Source organism: Rhinopithecus bieti, unplaced genomic scaffold (genome assembly GCF_001698545.2).
Source record: "Rhinopithecus bieti isolate Rb0 unplaced genomic scaffold, ASM169854v2 scaffold_73682, whole genome shotgun sequence".
Classification (NCBI taxonomy): Eukaryota; Metazoa; Chordata; class Mammalia; order Primates; family Cercopithecidae; genus Rhinopithecus; species Rhinopithecus bieti.
The window spans coordinates 1,843,895-1,865,369 of NW_016829166.1; the positions used below are offsets into that span (position 1 = coordinate 1,843,895).

Sequence of the window (21,475 nt, forward strand, 5' to 3'; positions counted from 1 at the left end):
CTTCTCTTTCCTCAGGGTGAAGAAAGTCTTCAAAAGCTAATTCCGCCAGCTTCCAACTATCCATGACGTAGAAAACCATTATTAAACGAAGCCTAGAAATCGTTTTAAAGTTTCCTGTTGATCAGTACTCTGGAGTTCCTCCTCCTTTAACTTAAAAAACCATAGCTATTAGTAATACTAATTTAAAAACAGTAGAATTAAAATTTCTCCTTAATGTCTTCTAATAAGTTGAGCACCCACCCTGTGCTATTTAAATGCAGAAGGTGCCAATGAGTGAAATGGCCAAAATGAGCATTTTAGGGGTAAGGACTGAGAAGTATAGGCGTTGATAATCCATGAAATGGATCATTATCCTCAAACAGTGAAAATCAGGCTCTACAGCAAAAGGATTTGGCTGAAACTGTGATCGTCACCTCCTGCCTGTTTCAGGGTGAGCATCCAGAGACCCTCTCCGGGCTCGGGGAGCTTGGAGTCCAGGGGAGTCACCAGGCGGATGGCCCAGACCATGAAGACAGTGACCGAGGCTGTGGCTTTCCAGTGGGGGAGCACTCCCCACACTCCCGGGTGCAGATAGGAGACCACAGCTTACGGCTGCAGACCACGGACAGGGGACAGTCCCACAAGCAGGTGGGTGCCTCAACCCGTGCCCGTCACATTGCCCATACCGGGGAGAGGAGACTCCTAAGCCACATTTGTGTCATTTTGTTTCCAATGTTGGTGTTCAGGTAGTAGAAAATTCTACTGCCTGACTGCAGTCACCTGTTGTCATTTGTGATGCTGGGTTTTTCCTAGAAATCACCTCATCCAGCCTTTCATCTTAATGTCAGCCCACCCTTTCATTTGAGTTACCCATATCGATAAGGACTGTAGTAAGGCCAGATCAGTGGTGGTGTCCCTGCTGGGGCCAGTGAATTTACCTCAGAGAGTCTGTCATTGGCAACATCATTCATTTGGCAGCATAACATATAAGGAGCAAAGGACAAGTTTAAAAAAAAAAAATCCCCCAACGTGGAAGAACTATTTCAAGTACTCCTTGGCCCACTTGAAACATGATGCTCCCAGATAAAAGTATTTGATGACACCTTAAAAAAAACTGAAGTATGTAGAATGAGAGGGGAGACTTCAGTGTTATTAATTAAGTAGCTGTTATTGTTGCCAAAGACCATAGAAATAGACTCTACTTAATAAACCAAAAGATACTACTGATAACATCCAAAATGCCTGCATTTTTATACCAAAATGTCAGTGACGGAGGATGTGGAGTCAGGAGCTCCTGAGCAGGACCCTGTGTTAACACTCTCTCGCTGCCAGGCTTCTGAGTCCCCTGTAACTCGACTATGTATTAATGATAATAAAGCTTCTCAGGAGGCTCCTGGGGTGCAGCTGGACGCCGCTGCGCTGGGAGGCCTGCGTTCTGGGCTGAGGGCGCAGGGCCAGGTGGTCACGGGGGGTGGCAGTCATATGGGTGCGGCTCTAGCCTCTCAGCTGTAGACACTCTGGGGCACTCCCTCTGCACTGGACGCTGCAACTGCTGCTCCTCCCTGGCCCGCGCTCCCGGGGCCCAGAGCCGCTGTTTCTAATGGGAGCGGGCTGTTGCCAGAGCGCTGGCTCAGATCCAGATGACAGGCGGCGACCTTCTGAGTGTAGGCTGAGGGGAATTTGGGTTCCCCCGCTCCCTCTCTATACAATCAGATTTTCACACCTAAACAGCTGTTTCCTATGTACACCTGTCCCCCCTTCATTCTCCCTGAATAACATGACTTAAGAAGGAGATACTTTCAAAGGAACTTTTATTCACGGCCATCAGAAAGTATGCCGTTACGCCATTGTTCGTGGGAGAATTTGGGTCATGGAATGAGTTTTCCAGCAATAATCTAGTTAGAAATGAAAATGCTACTTTGCAAATAATGCTTTAAAATCTACTAATTTTACTTTTTTGAAAGAAATGTTGTCATTCAATCCCATAAAGCATGTGTGCTTACCTCCCATAATATTGCCACTGATGGCCACTGTTCCCACCTCACCGCAAACCTGCTGCATCTAAGACAACGTGTTTCCCACGCACTCGCGCAGATGCTCTGGACGAGGAGAAAACCTTGCACATCTGGTTTTCTAAACAACAGTCATGGAAAATGTTACCCTCAGGGTAGAAAATAACGTGAAGTCACTCAGCTGGAACCTTTTACATTCAGCATATTTTAATGTCGTTTCCCTTTGCTTCCTGCTTCTGCCAACACTAGTTTTTAGTGAGAGATGGACCTGTGAGCTTCCACTGTGGGCCGCGTGTTATAGAAGCACGTGGATAGGTGGCCGGGTGGGGTCCAGACACTGAGACCCAGGTCTGCCGAGTGGGCCAGTGTCCGCAGTAGTGAGTAAGGAGCTCAGTACTGCGTGCACAACACTCGTCTGTCCAAGGACGAAAGATGGACGAGCTCTACTGTAACGACAGCTGGTTCTCTGGGAGGGAACGTTCCCGGTGAGAGGATTTGCCTCTCTGTGACTGGCATGAGTATTAGCCAGGCAGCTGGGATGCAAGAGCCAGGGCACGTGTCTCGCAGAGCTGCACAGAGCTGGGCCGTTCCAGAAACGCCGAGCACCTCGCAAGGCGATTAGTAGCATGGGAAACCTAGCCAAGCCGTTTTCCCAAGGACAAGTTCTCAGTCACAATGTTCCTCAGGCCTTGGTCTTTGCTTTGTGACATATGGAACATTCTCACAATTGAACTCAAGTAGATGGCAACATTTATCATGTCCGCAGAAGTTTAAAAAACAACTGCATACACTGATCAACCTTGGGATGGCTCATAATGAATCATCAGGTTGGCAAACATTTGGCTCTGCAGACATTCCCTGCTTCCCAGTGTTCAACTGCATGAGTTCGTGGTCATGACCTGGTGGCTCCAGAGCCACAGTGAAGGCTTTTCGAGGGAATCGTATAGTTCTTCTTGAGCTCCAAGACTCTCGCCACTGTGTTAAGCATTTGAGGCCAGCATTCCTAAGGCTGTTTATGCATTTCATACTGATTAGTAATTCCTGGAATCCAACTTCTTCACACAAGGTGATGAATGGTGTGGGAATGATGGCCCTGGGGCACCAGCAGCTCATTTTCCCTACTTGGGTTAACTGATTTAAAAAGGAGTTACTTTCTCATTCAGGGATGTGCCTAATTCTCTTTATCATTTAATAAAACAACTAAGTAAAAAAAAATGTGAAGACCCTAATATAAAATTCATAGCAAGAGCTGAAGGAATTGTATTTCATATTTCAGTCTTCACCTGCTCCAGCCTCAGGACTGAGTAGACTCCACTTCCCTGGACCTCTGCTCCTTGTCGGGGCTCCTGTGCTGCATTAGGGCCTTCAGGGGCTGCCTGAAAAGTCAGCCTTTCTCCTGCAGACAGAAAGCCCTTGGCTCCCTGGGCCTCCGGGGCTGTGGCTCTCCCAGGCCCCAGCGGTCTTCCTTTCTGGCTATGCAGGCTGCCCACCTTTGCTTGCCCAAGTTGCAAAAACTACACCCTTGCCAGAGGAGGCCTCACATCAGAACTGTGATCTGCCTGACTTTTTTTTTTTAATAAGAAAGTTCTCTTGAGCCTAGATGGTGTTTACATTTCAATTTTGTACGTCATACTGTGGTTCATTCTTCAGTTTATCCTGCAACTGGAAGGCCTTCCCTATAAGGCACGCTACTCTTTCTGTAAAAGGAACCAGACCAGAGCTCGGGATCGTGAAGTGTTTTATCTTTGCCATGTACTTGTGGTGGCAGTTGTTGTCACTCCGAAAGTAGCCCCTGCGTGAGGTAAAAATTCACATGCACAGATGGGTGCTTGGTGGAAGGACTCTCCACGCCCTGTCCTACCTCCCAGAGTCAGCCATGGCCAGCAGTTTGCCACAGGCCTTCCAAAGTGCCTAACTAAACCTGGGACCTCACAAATAAGTTTCTTCCCTAGTGGCCACCTGATTTTCATCAGATTTGCCCTGGTTTCCTAAGCCTTTGGGTTGATAACTGTGTTTACAGTTTATAAAATATGTGCCTCATTCATTCTTTCCCGGATCCACATTCGTTCTTAGGAAGCTCTCGGTGACATTTGTGGAGACCACAGCCCAGAGCCCTCCTGGACAGGATCACCGGGCAGACTCTTGGCCAGAGGGCAGAGGACTTCTGTGTGTAAATGACTCTAATTCCCATGATATCAATAGATTATATTTTCAAGGTCTGTCTTCAGTGGCCCATTCTCTGTAGGGGATAATGGTTTTTAGAAAAGAACTTTTCTGGATGTAACAGTGAAGGTTACATTGAGGAGAACCACAAATGGCTCATTTATAAAAATGTTGCTGGCTGTGTGAATGTATCAATTCTAGCTAATCTCACAGTAAAGAATTTCTCCAGGGACTCCTGCTGGTGGAGGAGTTGTCTGTGTTGAATGCTAAGTGAGGTCTCTAAAAGGATCTATGCATGCCTTGTGGGGGTCTGGGCAGCTACTGCATCATTCTGGAATTCCCCTGCCTCTGTCAAGGAGCCTAAATAAACGTGGATGCTGTCATCTCTATTTTGTGACTGTTGTTTTGTGGGTTAACCCATAGCAGCAGGTAAGTATGTGTGTTCCAGCTTCAGATTAAACTTATAATCTGTTGTGAAGTTAGTGGCTCTGATGCAAGCAAAGTACTTGGTGGTGGTTTAGCTCTTTTGTGGAGCTGTGATTTCACCTGATAAAATCTTGGAAATCTTAGGCAAGAACAATTTTTAAAAATAGCCAGCATTGCGTCACAAATACCTTGATACGTTACTTTATCTATAAACTTCCATTTCACTTTCTATTAGTAATACTTATTAATAGACTTGGATATTAGAGTTGGATAGATAGACTTGGATAGCAGTCTGATGGACTAAAGACCAATTCTGAACCTGTTAAAAAGTTTGACGTATTACAGCACATTGTAAGTCTCACTCAAGAGAGCTGAGCTAGGTGAGGCTGTAATGCCCATAGGCGGAGGAGAGGGAAATAGTTGGAAGCTTTTTATCCTGCTACTTTGCTGGAAAATCAGCCAGCTGATCTCTGAATGAAAAGCCCGGTTTTTGAGTTGAAACTGACCTACACTCAACACATGTACAAGCTAAAATGTTGCATCCTAGACCCCGGCACAAAAGGTTCAGAAAGCCCCGTGTCCAAGAAGACTTACATCATAAACACGTCTCAATGGACCTGAGTCTCCGTTTGATTCTTGACTTGATTTGGGTCATCTTTTTACCCAAAAGGTAGCCCAGCAAGGGGTGCCAGCAGGGGAAAAAAAATAAGAGAAGTTAACTTTTAGGTATTCTTTCAGAATGACTCACTATCATTAATTTCCCTTGATATGGGAAATGGAATTAGCTTCATGGGGATTAGATGGCTTCTGCAAGGTGAAGTTACAAACAAAAGAAGAAGAAGAAGAAAAAGGCTTGGGAGGGCATAATGTCAGAATTCGAATATTCCTGGCTCAGTCTGTTGGCCTTGGAAGGGGACGACCTGGACTGCAGTCCAGGATCTCACTTCCTTGACAGTAGGACCTTGGCCCTCAGCCACTCCAAGCCGTAGTTCCTCCTCTGTAAAATGGGGAACATAGCGTATGCACTCAAAATTGATGTGACATATAAATAAGGTCATGTTGGCGGTAATTTAGTACACCCCCTGGCCACAGGAAACACCTATAATAGTAATTATCGTTACTTTTTTTTTTATGTGTGTGAAAGTCAGAAAAGTCATGCCCACCTACGGCTCAGTCTGAGTCTTCAGAAATGACGCGGACGTCCACTTCTGCTGTTGCGTGCTAATGGTAGGAGCTGGCCTGGCTTCCTGCTGTGCCACATGCTGCTCTTGGGGAATGATGATAACAGGTACCAACAGCATTGAGCTGGGCTCTCTTGCTCCCTTTGGCCACCTTCACCCCAAAGCAGTTCTGGAGCTCATTCCACGTTGATTAATATTATCCTGATTTAATAGAGCATTGTTTTGATTATTCCGATGCAAATGTACGTAAATCATTAAGGCTTACATTTTATTGAATTCAGTATCTATTAAAGCCAAAAAGTACTTGCTTCCAGAGAAACCAGGTTTCCAATCTGCAAGAGGACTGTACAGTTCTGATTCTAATGTCGTGTAGTGTATGGGCCAAGAACAGCATAGTCTGATACCATATGTAACTTGACATTCATGGGAAACTATTGATGACATATAACAATGTATTATATGGTTTTCTGCTTTCTCTTCAGTGAAAATTAAATGACTTCTCCAAAACTGGATCAAAATTATTACCATTATTTTCTGCTTGAAATACTGTTGACTCAAAAAGCAGTGATTTTTAATTTAAAATCCAGAGAGGAAACTCCAAAACAAATCTACCACAAAATATATGTGATTATTCAGCAAACAAATTCTATATGAAGATGTATATTTCTGAAAAGATTGTTGTGACACATCTTATCACTCAACTGTACTTAGATAAGTTTTAGATTTTTTTTTTGAAACGGGGTTTTGTTCTGTCACCCAGACTGGAGGGCAATGATGTGATCGTAGCTCACTGTGACCTTGAACTCTTGGGCTCAAGCCATCCTCCCATCTCAGCCTCCTGAGTAGTTGGGACTACAGGCAAGAGCCACAATGCCTGGCTAATTTCTAGGTACTTTTTGACGTGGAGTTTTAAAAACTGTTCTGTGTTTGTCACAGCTTCACATATTTGGCGAGCATGTGTTTGAGTATAGTGCTAATTTATTTCTATTCAGTTGGTTGGTAAGAATGTATAAGACTCATAGATGGTTCCCTGTCTTCTGAGTTCTTCAAATGTTAACTGAACTGTACTCTTAATGCCTTTTGTCCCGGAGTTATTAAAGTAAAAATTGTTCCCTGTGAGAAAAAGAGCAATAAATATGAACAAACAGGCCTTTCTACTCCATCAAAAGTCCACTGCAGCTGGGCACAGTGGCTCCTGCCTACAATCCCAACATTTTCTGAGGCTGGGGCAGGTGGATCACTTGAGGCCAGAGTTTGAGACCAGCCTGGGCAACATGATGAAACCTTGTTTCTACAAAAAATACAAAAATTAGCTGGATGTGGCGGCACATGCCTATAGTCCCAGCTACTTGGGAGGCTGAGGTGGGAGGACTGCTTGAGCCCAGGAGGTTGAGGCTGCAGTAAGCCATGATCCACTGCATTCTAGCCTGGGAGACAGAGCGAGACCTTGTCTCAAAAAAAAAAAAAAAAAAGTCTACTTGATTACTGGTGACAACTATGGAGATCCCTATAATAAATCTGCTCATATTAAAGAATTTCTCTTTTAATACAACTTTATTTTGAATATATACATATATAATTATATATAACATATATATTTCGCCCCCCTCCCTGAGACGGAGTCTTGCTCTGTCGCCCACAGTGGCCAGATCTCAGCTCACTGCAAGCTCCACCTCCCGGGTTTACGCCATTCTCCTGCCTCAGCCTCCCGAGTAGCTGGGACTATAGGCACCCGCCACCTCGCCTGGCTAGTTTTTTGTATTTTTTAGTAGAGATGGGGTTTCACTGTGTTAGCCAGGATGGTCTNGTTATATATAATTATAAATATAATATGTATTTTAATATATATATAATTTTAGGTTCAGGGGGTACATGTGCAGGTTTATTATATGGGTGTATTGCATGATGCTGAGGTGTGGGCTTCTAATGACCCCGTCACCTAAGTAGTGAACATAGTACTCAATAGGTAGTTTTTCAACCCTTGCCCCCTCCTCGCATCCCCTTTTGGAATCCCCAGTGTCTGTTGTTCCCCTCTCTGTCCGAGTATACCCAATGTTTGACTCCCACATATAAGTGAGAACATACGGTATTTGGTTTTCTGTTCCTGCGTTAACTTGCTTAGGATAATGGCCTCCAGCTGCATCCATGTTGCTACAAAAGCCATGATTTCATTCTTTTTTGTGGCTGCACAATTTTATATAAATACAAACATCCATTCAAAGTATCTTAAATTCCTCCCATATATGTTTAACCATTTTTGTGTATGTTTAGTGGATCAGCTAGATGGATTTAGAAGCATGACTGCGGAGTGAAGGCCAGTGTGTGTGCGGAACCTGAAGGAGGGGTCCCCAGTGTACTTGCTGAACCAGGGAGGAGAGGTTTATCAAGTTTGGGGGATGTGGCATTCTGAGAGGGTGGGGCTGTGTTTTTCCATACTAGAACTTGTCTATATCCAGTGGGACTTAGAGAGCTTTTGTAACTCCTGCTTCATAAATGCACCAAAAAAAAAATGCCCTGAGACCGCCCAGAGGGCTTGTGATGTGCTTTCAGTGCTGATTGGAAGAGATGGGCTCACGAGGCTTTTATTATCAAGGTACCATAATTGATTCAGCATGTTTCATTCATTTGGCCAAACTTTCTGATATAATGCCCTTGCTGAAATGTACTAAGATAGAAATCATGGCTTTGAAATTTGACTTCAAAAGGCTGGGCAGGTTTTAGAACATATAAACCATTTTAAGTTAGATATAAGCACATTAGTAATAAAAATTCACTCTTCATTTACCAGACACATTTACATGCTTAACATGAGCCAAGGATTGTGCCAAATACCGGAAATGTGAGGGTGGATCTGGCTTGTCCCTTTCTGAGAGGCAGAAAAGTGGAGGCTAGTAGTTCCATCTCAAGGAACCACAATAAAGCCTTCATGAACAGGTTACGCATTTCACCTTTGGCTTTAATTATTAAGCATCAAAATGTTTAATAATTAAACCCACCCACCAACAGTGGCCATGTATGTCATATCTATGACCTTTTAGTAACCACAAGTCAGAGTCTGATCACCCTATGTGCATAGAAGTCCTTGGCCTTTGTTAATTATCCTCTAGTACAACATCTGGCACTAGAATGGCAGCATATATGTGAGTGGGTGTATCGGTCTTGTCGTATCTGTAGCCCCATGGTAGTCTTGTCAGCCCAACTCAGTGTTCTGGACATCTAAAGTCACACAGTGACTGGCAGCCCTGGCTTCGCGGTTCCCTGTGGCCTCCTGCAGTTTCCTTGCTCCTGCTCCTCAGGGCCCCGAGCACCTGTGTGGCAGGTTCCCACAGCGCCAGCCCAGGTTCCAGCCTCTGAACACAGCTGCCAGGTCACCAGGGCAGCCTTCCTTCTACCTTCCTGCCAATCGAACAGGTCCTCAGTCTCAGGCCCAGGAGACCGATGGCCAGCAACAGGGACCCCTTGCTCCCTGGCGAACTGCAGACTCCCCACCCGCCCTGCACCCACTGCCAACAGCACTGGGAAACAACCCCCACACTACCGTGATGGCCAGATCCTCTCCTCCTCTGACCTGAAAAATATGCTTACAGGAGGTGGTAGAGCCTGACTCAGTGTTCCCACAGGTGGTGGAAAACCAGCAGCTGTTCAGCGCCTTCAAGACCTTGCTGGAGGACTTCCGTGCGGAGCTGCGGGAGGACGAGCGTGCCCGGCTGCGGCTGCAGCAGCAGTATGCCAGCGACAAGGCGGCCTGGGACGTGGAGTGGGCCGTGCTCAAGTGCCGTCTGGAACAGGTACCACCCTCCCAGGTCTCCCTCGATCCTGACTATGTGTCTCTGCTGTCCAGGATATGTGGAGGGGAGTGGGCACAGAGAGATTCAGAACCATGGGCTTCTTGTCCAGGAAAAAAGAGAGGAGTGACTGCTTGTGTCGTTTCTTAAAGTGCGGAGGCCTCATTTTCCCTGATGTCCCCTCTCCCACGTATGCAGTACGGCCTCCACCAAGCAGCGTTTTCAGAGCAGCATGTGTTCTCCCACTCTGCATTAAACAAGCTTGTATTTAGCTCCATCAGAGGATGGCCAAGCTGAAGCTGTCATCACACTGAGCTGACATAGCTCTAGACAAAGCAAAAGCAGATTGTGGTGTCGTTGTCTTTGAGAAAGGTGAACGCATGCTTCACTGAGATTTTTCCAAATATCAAAAAGAACTTGGAGACCTCCCACTGCATGCCCAAGAATTCTAATCAATTTCAGTCTCCTTATTTATACCAAAGGAAACTGAGGCCCAGAAGAAACAGCTCAGCTCAGATCACAGAGCCATTTAGTGCTAGGGCAGGAAGACAGCCCAGGTTTCCTGCCTCCACTGCACACCACAGAGGGAAGCCCCAGCATAGGAGTTAAGATCAGACATAGCAAGAAACATCCTTTCCTAAGTGTTTCTTCCTCAGAAACCATTGAATGTCATGTGACTTCCTACATGGCATCTGCTGCTGAGAGCGTCTCTCAAGGTTTCTTCCAGCCCCTTGATCGTGAGGAGGGAGGGCAGGTCTGTGTATCCTTGGTAATCTATTTCCTAGACTCTATTTTGAGGCAAACCATAAAGTAAGTAAAATTTTATAGGAATTGGCCTGGTCATGAAAGGAACAGAATTGCCTTGAAAGGAGACCCCCTGTCACATGGGCTTGATAAAAGATGAAAAAGGCTTGATGTGTCAAAAAAAAAAAAAAAGAATAAAAAAAAACCTCTAGCTCTCCTGGTGGACAGAGGAGTTTGTGGGCAGAAGGAATGTGCCTTCACTGTCTTCACAAAGCAGGTGAGCAGAGGCGATGTGGGGCCCAGGAAGGGGTACGCTGCATGAAGAGAGGACATGTTGGTGGCTGGAAGCATCTGCAGGTGAACAGATGTACCTGCGAGTGGCTCAGCGGCCTTTCATTCTGGGTTATGTGGACTTCCAGCAGCTCTTTTAAAATGGGGTTTTGTGGTGCTTGGTGCTTTTCTGGCAGTCTTCTGGTTAACTAACACTGGAGGTTTCTCCCCTCTTTTGTTTCTGCATTCTTTCTACTTAAAAATGTTTTATTTTCCCCAGATTTACGTTTTATAAATAATTGATCAAGAAGTGTCACCACTGACCCGTGTCCATGGCTGTCATCTGCTTTCTCAGGCCTTTCCCTGCTTTCTCTCTAAGAAGGCCTGAGTCCCACTCAGATTCAGGGACAAAACAGTGTGCTCTCCCCACTTAATGAAGGGTTTGCCTTTATTACAGAGGCGAGATTCAATGTTAGCTCTCTCCCAGTGAGTCCCTGGTGGGCAAGAACTTTCAGTTTAACTGAGCACACCACTCAGCAGCCTGTCTTGGTCCATTTACTGTTGCTGTAAAGGAATACCTGAGGCTGGGTAATTTATTTAACAACGAGGTTTATTTAGCTTACAGTTCTGCAAGCTGCACAAGAAGCATGGTGCCAGCATCTCAGCATCTGCTACTGAAGAAGTCCGGGCTACTTCCACTCAGCAAAAGGCAAAGGGGAGCCGATGTGTGCAGATCACAGGGCAAGAAAGGAAGTGCTGGTGGGAGGAGGTGCCAGGCTCTTTTAAACAACCAGCTCATAAAGAAATAATAGAGGGAGAAGTTACTCAGTCCCTGCCCCAGGGCATGAATCTATCCACTCCCCTGCCCTAGACACCTCCCACTAGGCCCCATCGCCGACACTGGGGATCAAATTTCAACGTGAAGTTTGGGGGACAGACATCCAAACTATAGCACTGATACATCTTTCTAAATGTAATAATACTGGGTGGTTTAAGTCATTAATCTTTATATATATATATGTGTGTGTGTGTGTGTATGTGTGTGTGTGTGTATATATATATATATATATATAGTCTCAGAAAAGTTAAAACAATCTGCTTAGACATGGATAATCAGCCATGAATTATTTTAGTGGGTCTTGAAGTAACTCATTTTAAGAAAGTTAATTGAACTCTACATATGAATATTGGTTACTGACTTACCATGTCCCTTAGGCAAATCCCTGAAGCACTAAGCTGCCATTTCTTCACAAATAAACTGGGAATAAGGATACCTATACTTAGAGGATTGCAGTAGAGACCAAGTGAGGCAATCTGTGTGAAAGGCCTTTCTTTGAAAAGTATACGATTTGTTAAAATTGTGCACTTAATAAAATATAAGAGATTGCTTATGAGGATAAAAACAAGGCACCGAACAGCAAGCTGTTGTGCGGTTTTAGTGTTTGCCGTGCAGTTTTAGTGTTTGCCTTAGGGTTTATAATATACGTATTTAATGACTCAGAGTCTACCTTGAAATCCTATTAGGCTACTTTTCATGGTGCCTGAGGAAATTGCAACAGTATATTCCCAGTTCCTTCCCATCCTCTGTGCTATTGCTGTGGTAGTTTACCTCTACATATTCTGTAAACACAACACATTGTAACAATTTTTGCTTTAGATAATCAAATATTAAAAACAATTAAAACAGAAATAATGAGTTTTATATTTACATAGATGTCATTTCCAGTGTTTATTTTCTGTAGAGATCAAAGTGTCTGTTAGTATATTCCTTCTGCCTAAAGAACTTCCTTTTTCATTTCTTGAAGCGCAGGTCTGTTGGCACTGCTTCTTTTTTCAGTTTTCATTTGTTAAAAAGTGTTTTCCTTCTCTTCTGAAAGATACCGTTTCTGCATACAGAATTGTGTCTAGGTTGAGATCTTTTTTCTTGCAGCACTTTAGATGCCACTCCATCATCTTCTGACTTGCAAAGTTTCTGCTGAGAAGTCTCCTGGAACTCTCGTGTTTGTGCCTCTGACGTGTCATTTTTCCTGTCTTTAAGGTCTTCTCTTTGGTTTTCATGAGTTTGAATACATAAGATGTAGAATCTTGTTTGGTTTTGATATTTAACCTCCTGGGTATTTGACAAATATTTATTGAAAACTGTCCCATCCCTAGGTTCCATATAGGAGCTAAGGATATAGGGACAGGTACCTTGTGGTACCTGCCCACAAGGAGTTACCCAGAAGTACAGGCAAGAGGCAGTGGTGACTTAGACTAGGAAAGTGGAGCAGGGAAGCTGGCCATGGGAAGCTCAGTTGACTCACCGCTTAACATTCTTCGTGACTGTCTGTGTCAAATGCTCTTAATTAGGACTTTAAAAATAAAATGTGTTTATACTATGGGATTGGTCAAGCCTCGGTTTAAACATGTTTCCAGGGATCACATGTCAATGTGCTGAGACTCCATCCTTGAATGCAAGACTTGTCAGAGAGGGAATTCCTAAGTCTTTTCTCCTTGACAGCTGGAGGAGAAGACTGAGAACAAGTTGGGAGAACTAGGCTCCTCTGCTGAGAGCAAGGGGGCCTTGAAGAAGGAGAGAGAGGTGCACCAGAAGCTCCTGGCCGACAGTCACAGCCTGGTCATGGACCTGCGCTGGCAGATCCATCACAGCGAGAAGAACTGGAACCGGGAGAAGGTGGAACTTCTCGACCGCCTGGACAGAGATCGGCAGGAGTGGGAGCGGCAGAAGAAGGAACTGCTGTGGAGGATAGAGCAGGTAAGGAGGCACCCTGGGCCCTGGAGCATAGGCACAGAGTGTAGACTACTCAATGGACCCAGAAAGCAAAAACATTAGGCTGCTTTGTGGTCCTTGCAGCATCAAGCTGCATGGGCTTCCAAAGGAAGAGAGAGAGATACTAGAATTGCTTGGGTTGGAGACCTAGGCTCATACCTCTCCATGACACAGATCTTTTCATTGCAGAGTTCATAGGTAACTCTCTTGTGTGTACATGTGGTAGTGGCAGAGCAGGGTGGGTGGGGGTTGTGGGAGGGGGGATAACTTTTTAAAGGAATTTAAAGACTAAACTGGAAAGAGGAGGTTATTTCAGGTCTTATTCAGTTGAAAACAAACTATAACTTTTAAGTTTGCCACTAAAGATGTGGTCACAGTGACTGCTCCAACTTGAATGGAATTGTTGTCATTAGAAAAGAAATTGCTGGATTCAGTTGGAAGTCAGGCTGTTTGCTGGTGAGTGTGCCTGCTGTGGATATTGCTGAGCTGTGATTAGATGGACCATAGTCAAGAGAGGTAGCTGGTAGCTCATCATCTTAGCTAAAATAACAATTCAGAAACTCAGATGATTTTGGGGAGGACGGGGTAGTCGTTTTCTGCCAATATAACCATTCTCTGCATTGCGTCAGACTTAGAACAGTTTGCATAGTTGCAGTAGTTCCTGAGGGATACACAAATTAAATTGATGAAGATCTGGAATTCTTCCCTGGCTGGATTTTCACATAGTATACATTTTGTTTATTTCAGCCAGTCACACACTTACAAATTTATGCGGTCTCAAGGAAATGTATCAATCAGTAAGCAATTGAGCTCAGGAAAAATAACCTCATTACTCTATTTTAAATAACCATAGAGCCTTTTGAAAAATGTACTCTATTGGCCGGGCGCGGTGGCTCAAGCCTGTAATCCCAGCACTTTGGGAGGCCGAGACGGGCGGATCATGAGGTCAGGAGATCGAGACCATCCTGGCTAACACGGTGAAACCTCGTCTCTACTAAAAAAGAATACAAAAAAAACTAGCCGGGCGAGGTGGCGGGCGCCTGTAGTCCCACCTACTCGGAAGGCTGAGGCAGGAGAATGGCGTGAACCCGGGAGGCGGAGCTTGCAGTGAGCTGAGATCCGGCCACTGCACTCCAGCCTGGGCCACAGAGCCAGACTCCATCTCAAAAAAAAAAGAAAAAGAAAAATGTGCTCTATTATCCATAGACATGGTGCCTGTGTTATGCAGGTACAATGACAAAGGTGAGTGTATGCATATGTTGGATAGGGAGGGAGGCAGAATGAACTAAATGGTAGAAAAGACCAAGAGCCTGTGGCTTAGAAACCACTAAGAAGAATAAAATACCCGCAGGTGAGCTTTGATCACCACTGCATTCCAGCCTGGGTGACAGACCGAGACCCCATCTCCAAAAAACAAAAGAAGGAAAGTACACTGCAGATAGAAGAGCTGACACTTCCCAGGTTTCGCCACTTACACACATGAGTCACCTTACTAATCTTTGATATTCCCCAAATCCTATCAAGAGGAGTGCTGGCCATTTCCTTTCTGGCTTGGAAATGCAGCACTTGTGACGAGTCTCCTGTGTTAAATCTCCTGTGTGTCTGTGCCCTGTGGTTAGGTGGAAATCTTAGGGGTAGAAGTGGCACTAATTTATTATATCCAACTTTAGTTGACCGTGTCACAGTAACTCCAGGCAGCTTGTTGCCAGGGAGCTAGGGAGCTACATTCCTGGCCCATGCTGTAGGGCCACTCACTTTTTACATCCCTCCTGTACCCCGGTGAGGCCATCGTGATCCTTGCCATGGCCCCTTTAGGGTGCCCTTCGCCTGTTAGCCACTGTGGCTTGTTGGACTAGTCACAGGCTTCATCTGTTTGGGAAGCCACACCTTGGATATAAATTAAGCAAGTCTTTTAGGTTTTATTTTACTTTTGGGAATGAAGAATTTCTGCTAAAGGAAAAATTAGACACTTGTGGTGATACTCAACTTTTGAAAAAAGTCAGTGATTTAAAGATGAGCCACAGCCTCATTTTGAGACTATATTTTGGAAAGGTAGTAGTCGTCAGGAGCTGACCTCCAATTCCAAGTTGTCAGTATTGGAATAGTTCGGCCACACTGACCGCCTCAGAACCCAGTCCTCAGGGTGGATATCTCTGAGCATCGTGGATCTGAAACACGTGAGTTTCGGGCATGCATCTGTTCCTGAAATCTGTCTGATGGATCCCACGGTTTTTGTACAATGATGTCATTGCTGTTTTTAGAAGACGATTGGTTACAAATGAACTGACGCTTCAGACATGCAATTGTGGCTTTCAAAAATAAATCTGGCCTTTTCCCCAAAATAGTAAACATTTTTAAAGACGATTTCTTAAATCTCAGTGCCCCATCCTGATAATGAGGGAAAGCAATTATAGGCATTATCTCAACTTCCTGAAAAGAGGATAAGGTTCAAGTGTGCCTGGGTGTGTGTAGATTTGGTTCGTTTATCAGTCATTGGGTTGCTTGTTCATTTAAGTTTTAGCTACATATTCCGTAGGTAAATGAGAGATGTCACTGAACATTCTTCACAATGTATCCTCTCAACATTTGACTGCTTGGTAAGCCATATAATATAACCTTGACTGTGATAACATAATACAGATGGTGGAAGAAGTGACACTAAATCCATTTTCCACTTTCAGAACACATGCTTCATACTTGTCCGGTGTCATTAAATTCCTACATAATTTCTGCACCACATGAGGCATGTTATGTGATGTATGACTGTGGGAATGTGGCTAAGGTCATATAACACATTTTATCTATCTTATGAGCCTCTCTTGTCTCAATCCCAGTTTGATTGCGGGGTGGGGGTAGGATACTTTATGGAGTCACACTACATTTCTCCTTAGAATTGTTGAGTTCCCAGTTAACATGCAGATGACGTAAAACTTGCTGTTATATTTGCTGTACTTACCAAGCTAAAAAGTGTCATGCATGCATTCTCCTTCCAGTAACTTTCTTAAATCAGCTGCCATTCTTTTAAAAAATCCATTCTTTTAAAACCTGTTTACAAAGTGGCCTTTTTTCTTTCTACCAGTCTGGGTAAGGTGACATTCTTGAGGTCACTTTTATTGTTTCCTGTATTAAAATACAAATCTTTAACATTTTTGACTGGCATTAAAAGTTGTTTTACTCCAAGATTGCAAGTAGGTGCTGATGCTGGCTGAAATGACTCCTATAGGAAACCGTACCCCTCTGAGGACCTGTTCTATGACAACACCCCAGAGGCATCTTCGCAGCAGATATCTCCACCACAAGCACTCCAGTTCGTTTTTAGGAAACCTAACACTTAGCAGCTTGAGTACAAGTTGCTCCTAGCTGCCCGGGTTTATTTTTGAAATCCCACTTTACTGAGTTAGAAGGTGCTTGTTCATAGCTCTCCTCTTTAGTCATTCTTTTCCCCCTTCACTCACACCCTCAGTGCACATTTGCAGCTTCAGATGGGATTCTTGCATTTTAATTTCTTGCCCAAAATAGCTTAGAGATGATCATGTGTTGAAACTAAATTGTGCCGACATGCATTAAATGAACATATAAAAAGCCTGCCTTCCTTTTTTTTTCATTTTTTTTTTGAAGAAAGCAGTTAGCATCTTTAAGAAAACTGCAAAAAACTGTGTCATCATCAGGGAGGAGGAGGAGAGAGCAGAGGGGCAGAGCTAAAACGTAGAGTTTTTAGGATTTGCTGGGTCCTTGATTTGACTGTGAACTGCCTCAGATGCTAACATGTAAGCTTTGGCTGCATCAGACTCCATCTTTCTCAAAGATAAAGATAAATCTCTGTTCCGCCGCCTTAGAAATTACCAACAATGAGCCAACGTCCTTTTGTCTTTCCTGTCTTCCATGGCTTTCTTCCTGACTATACAGAAAGCATGTTTGCATCCAACTTGTGGATGAATGCTCAGATTGGGACACAGAGATGCAGTTTGTAAGTGATGCTTAAAAAAAATGAATTGATCTGCATTCAAGGAGGTTTTAGAATTTCCTGGCACCGTCTCAGCGCTTGAGGACTTTAAATCATTATTTGGCCACTCCTTCAGGTCAAATCCAAATGTCACTTTCATCCTTCAGATACTTTACTTACTCAAAAGAGCAGTCAATCCTGTAGTGTGGGCTTGTCATCCAATAAAGGCTCCATTAAAGATTCATAGGCGGAAATAGCTTCAGGTCTCAGTTGTGCTTTCTGTGACTGTTTTAGAAAGGGAAGCCATAAGGAGGGATCAGGAGAATGGAGTGGAAGCTGGTGAGGGCTCCTCTGGGGAGGGAGGCCATGCGCCCTGCAAGCCATTTGCCTGCCTGCCTCAGCAGTCTTGTGATTTCATATGGGCTCCCTTCCTGAGCCACCTCCACAAGATCTCCATCTAGTGCCCCAAAACAGCCCAGAAAGGCATAATGCCTTTATGTGGGCTGGGCCCCCACTAGCCAGCCTGACTCCTGTGAGCCCACATGCACAACCCATCTTACAGATAAGGCAACTGAGCTCAGGAGAGTCGGGAACTTGCACCTGCCTGCGAACCAGCAAGCCACACATCGATGGTTCCAACTCAGGTCTTCTAACTGCAGGTGGCCCTGTGCTCGCCCACTGCCGCTTCTTGAGTTCAACCAAGTCAGGCAAAAAAGTATGACTATAATGTAATGTGGCTTTTTAAAATTTTCTTCACTCAGTCATACCAGATCTTTACTTGCCTTTATAGCTAAGTTTTTATCATCTCAAATAAAGTGTAAGTTATGTTTAACACCAAATGGTTACCAACTCAAGTTTGCTCACTTGGGTTATTGATAGGACCTGTTCCACATGCCCTGGGACTAGTTAGAAAAATCAGCTTCACACTTAGAAGTTTGCTATCACTGACAGTATTCCACTGAGTGTGTCTTCAGTTCTGAAGGAAGTTCCAAAGAGCATTTTTAACGTGTTCTTTAACAGTATTAGATTAAAAAATAGTAATAAATGTAGAATTTCCCATGAGGACAACTCTGAGTTATGTACAGTAACACATATATTGGTGTCAGAAAGAATTCACCATACTTGTGTGTGGTTAATGCAGATTTTCTGGGCCAGATAACATTGTGGGTTTTGTAAAGCATCTGTAATGTTGTGTTACCTTTTGAAATTAAGATCAGAACATTAAGAACATTTGCTTCTCACAATGTTTTTCAAACTGACCTCTGTGTAATTCCAAATTGTGGAGAAACAATGGTCTTAGGGAGACCATCAGACAGAAGAGTGAGGCTAATTATTTTCATTTTTTAAATTCTCAAGTTGCAGAAAGAGAACAGTCCCCGGAGAGGTGGCAGTTTCCTCTGTGATCAAAAAGACGGCAACGTTCGCCCCTTTCCCCACCAGGGAAGCCACCGCATGCCCCGTCCTGTGGCCATGTGGCCTTGTGCAGACGCCGACTCCATCCCGTTTGAAGACCAGCCGCTGTCCAAGCTGAAGGAGTCGGACAGGTGCTCGGCCAGTGAGAATCTCTACTTGGATACCTTGTCCCTGGATGACGAGCCAGAGGAGCCACCAGCCCACAGGCCCGAGAGGGAGTTCAGGAATCGCCTCCCTGAGGTCAGCCAGGTTTTCTCCATCCTAGTTAACTACTATGGAATAAGGGAGCCGTCATGAAACCTAAGAGGCATCTGCCAGATTCCTCTCCTGGCAGGCTCCAGCACTTTTGCATACAGCAACCTCTGAACTGAGTAAAAATGAAATCTTCACAACACCAAGGATTTTGCTTGACCCTAAATTAGCGTGCCCTGCTGTCAGCTTAACTTTGCCCCTTGTTTCAGGTTTAGAAATACTGGACTAGAGTCCTGTACAAAAGGCAGGTCTCACAAATAAGTGTGTCCCACAAAACACACAAGAGGAAGTAAGTAATTCTGGGAAGTGTATATGCTCAACTTTTTCTTTTTTCTTTTTTTCCTTTTTTTTCTTTTTTTTATTTTTTGGAGATGGAGGTCTCACTCTCTTGCCCAGGGTGGAATGTAGTGGCCAATAATGGCTCACTGCAGCCCTGACCTCCCAGGTTCAATTGATTCTTCCCCCTCAGCCTCCTAAGTAGCTGGGACCACAGGCACATGCTACCACGCCTGGCTAATTTTTTTTTATTTTATTTTTTAAGTAGAGACAGGGTCTCCCTGTGTTGCCCAAGCTGGTCTCAAACTCCTGGGCTCAAGTGATCTGTCTGCCTTGCCTTCCCCAAGTGCTGGGATTACAGGTGAGCCACCACACCCAGCCTCAACCTTTCTTGAAATAATAGTGCAGTCTTCTGATTCTAGAAAACTAATAACCAAAAAAATTCTGCACAAAGGGAAAAAATCCAACACTTAGAAACCTTACATAAATTAGAGCACCAAATGAGTGAGCTAAGCTGTAGACATTTCCATGGCACAGCATTAGTTATGTTTTTCTGGCTTTAATATTTTTAAAACCTTGTTTTAAAAGTTGATTCTCGGGCTGGGCGTGGTGGTTCATGCCTGTAATCCCAGCACTTTGGGAGGCTGAGGCAGGCGGATCACGAGATCATGAGATCGAGACCATCCTGGCTAACACAGTGAAACCCCGTCTCTACTAAAAATACTAAAAAAATTAGCCGGGCGTAGTGGTGGGTGCCTGTAGTCCCAGCTACTTGGGAGGCTGAGGCAGGAGAATGGTGTGAATCCAGAAGGCGGAGCTTGCAGTGAGCTGAGATCACACCACTGCATTGCAGCGTGGGCGACAGAATGAGACTCCATCTCAAAAATAAATAAATAAATATTCTAGGAATCATTACCTGTGAGGCAGTTCAACAGTTGCTGCACGTATCATTTGGTCTCCTAAACACTTAAGACTTAGAAGAGTTCATATCAAATAGTGTTGTTGAAATATGCGGAAATTATACTTCACTCACATCAGTAACATCAAATGCCTTATCCTCAGCAATGTGTATGAGGTTGACAGGACATCGCTGCAGTCCCACCCTGTCTGGTCTCTTGGCAATCCAGTACAGTCCAGTTACATAGCAGAGGTAACATGGGGTGGGGTCGGGAGCCTGTGGCTGGGTTCCAGCCCACTGGAACCTGCATGGCAGAGACAAGAGGCATGCTCACTAAGGGGAAGTGTACCCCTTGCTATTTACTGTCTTGAAAAATATGCTTCCATTAAAGTTAGTCAGAGGCTTGCTGCTTCAGAACCACGTCAGCACAGGAGTGTTTTCTCAGTAGACAACCTTGGGTTTCTGTTGTTCTCTACAAACACAGCTATCATTCTTCTTAAAGGGGAAGGCACTGTACTTTGCCTCTGATTCTAAATGGGAATGTTTAAAATCAAGTGCCCGAGCCTAAGGATGTCACGTCAACTTCTACAGCAAGATTGGGACCAAGGGACACCAGTCTCCTAACGTTATTCTGTCACCTTCCATCTTCCTCTCTAACATAGCACACACACACACTCACACACACTGTCTCTCTCAGTCTCACTCTTACACTTAGGTTGTTACAAAAGCTGGCTTTGAAATTCATGTAGTCAGTGAGGTCCTTTGAGGAAGCACAGAAGAGCCACTTCCTCCATGACAAAGTTTATAGCCAGTTGTTCTCACTCATGTGGGTTCCTCCCTGGACTGCAGAAGCTCCAGCCCCTCATCATGCTGTGGACTCACTTTGATTATTGTACTTCAAAGGCCTCAGGGCAGTAGCACTCCTAACCAGAGCTTGGCCTCAGTGTACATTTTAAATGGTGTTTTCCTGGGGGTGCAGAGCAAACAAACCACTAAAGTACTCAGGGCTAGTTCTAGGCAACCAAAACGAACCGATTCAGACGAAGTCATTTCTTCTTTATAGGAAGAAGAAAATCACAAGGGGAATCTTCAAAGGTAAGATTGATGAAAAAAATAGATTACTGGAATAGAAATACCTTGGTCTTAAAATTCTGTTTTGTCAATGCAGTCTATTTTACCACTCTCTCCAAAATGACTTAAAATGATGCCACTTCTGAAGAAGTGGCTGCTTTATTATTCATTTCATAAACATGGTATTTTTGATTATTAACAACAAAGAAGCTAGACATGCTGTGTGATGCGTGCATGAGTTTTATGGTAGACTTTCCAGTTGTAGTTGTGTTATGTATACAAAGGAATGCTT

General features: G+C 44.4%; 1 protein-coding gene across 1 annotated transcript in view; it reads left to right on the forward strand.

Moving 5' to 3' along the window:
• The window catches only part of MTCL1 (microtubule crosslinking factor 1), a 125,503-nt gene that overhangs the window by 93,100 nt on the left and 10,928 nt on the right, over positions 1 to 21,475 (forward strand). Inside the window, 5 exon segments of the mRNA XM_017864694.1 lie at positions 430 to 627; positions 9,382 to 9,549; positions 13,061 to 13,315; positions 18,714 to 18,926; positions 21,176 to 21,207. Coding sequence (XP_017720183.1) covers positions 430 to 627; positions 9,382 to 9,549; positions 13,061 to 13,315; positions 18,714 to 18,926; positions 21,176 to 21,207 — 866 coding nt within the window.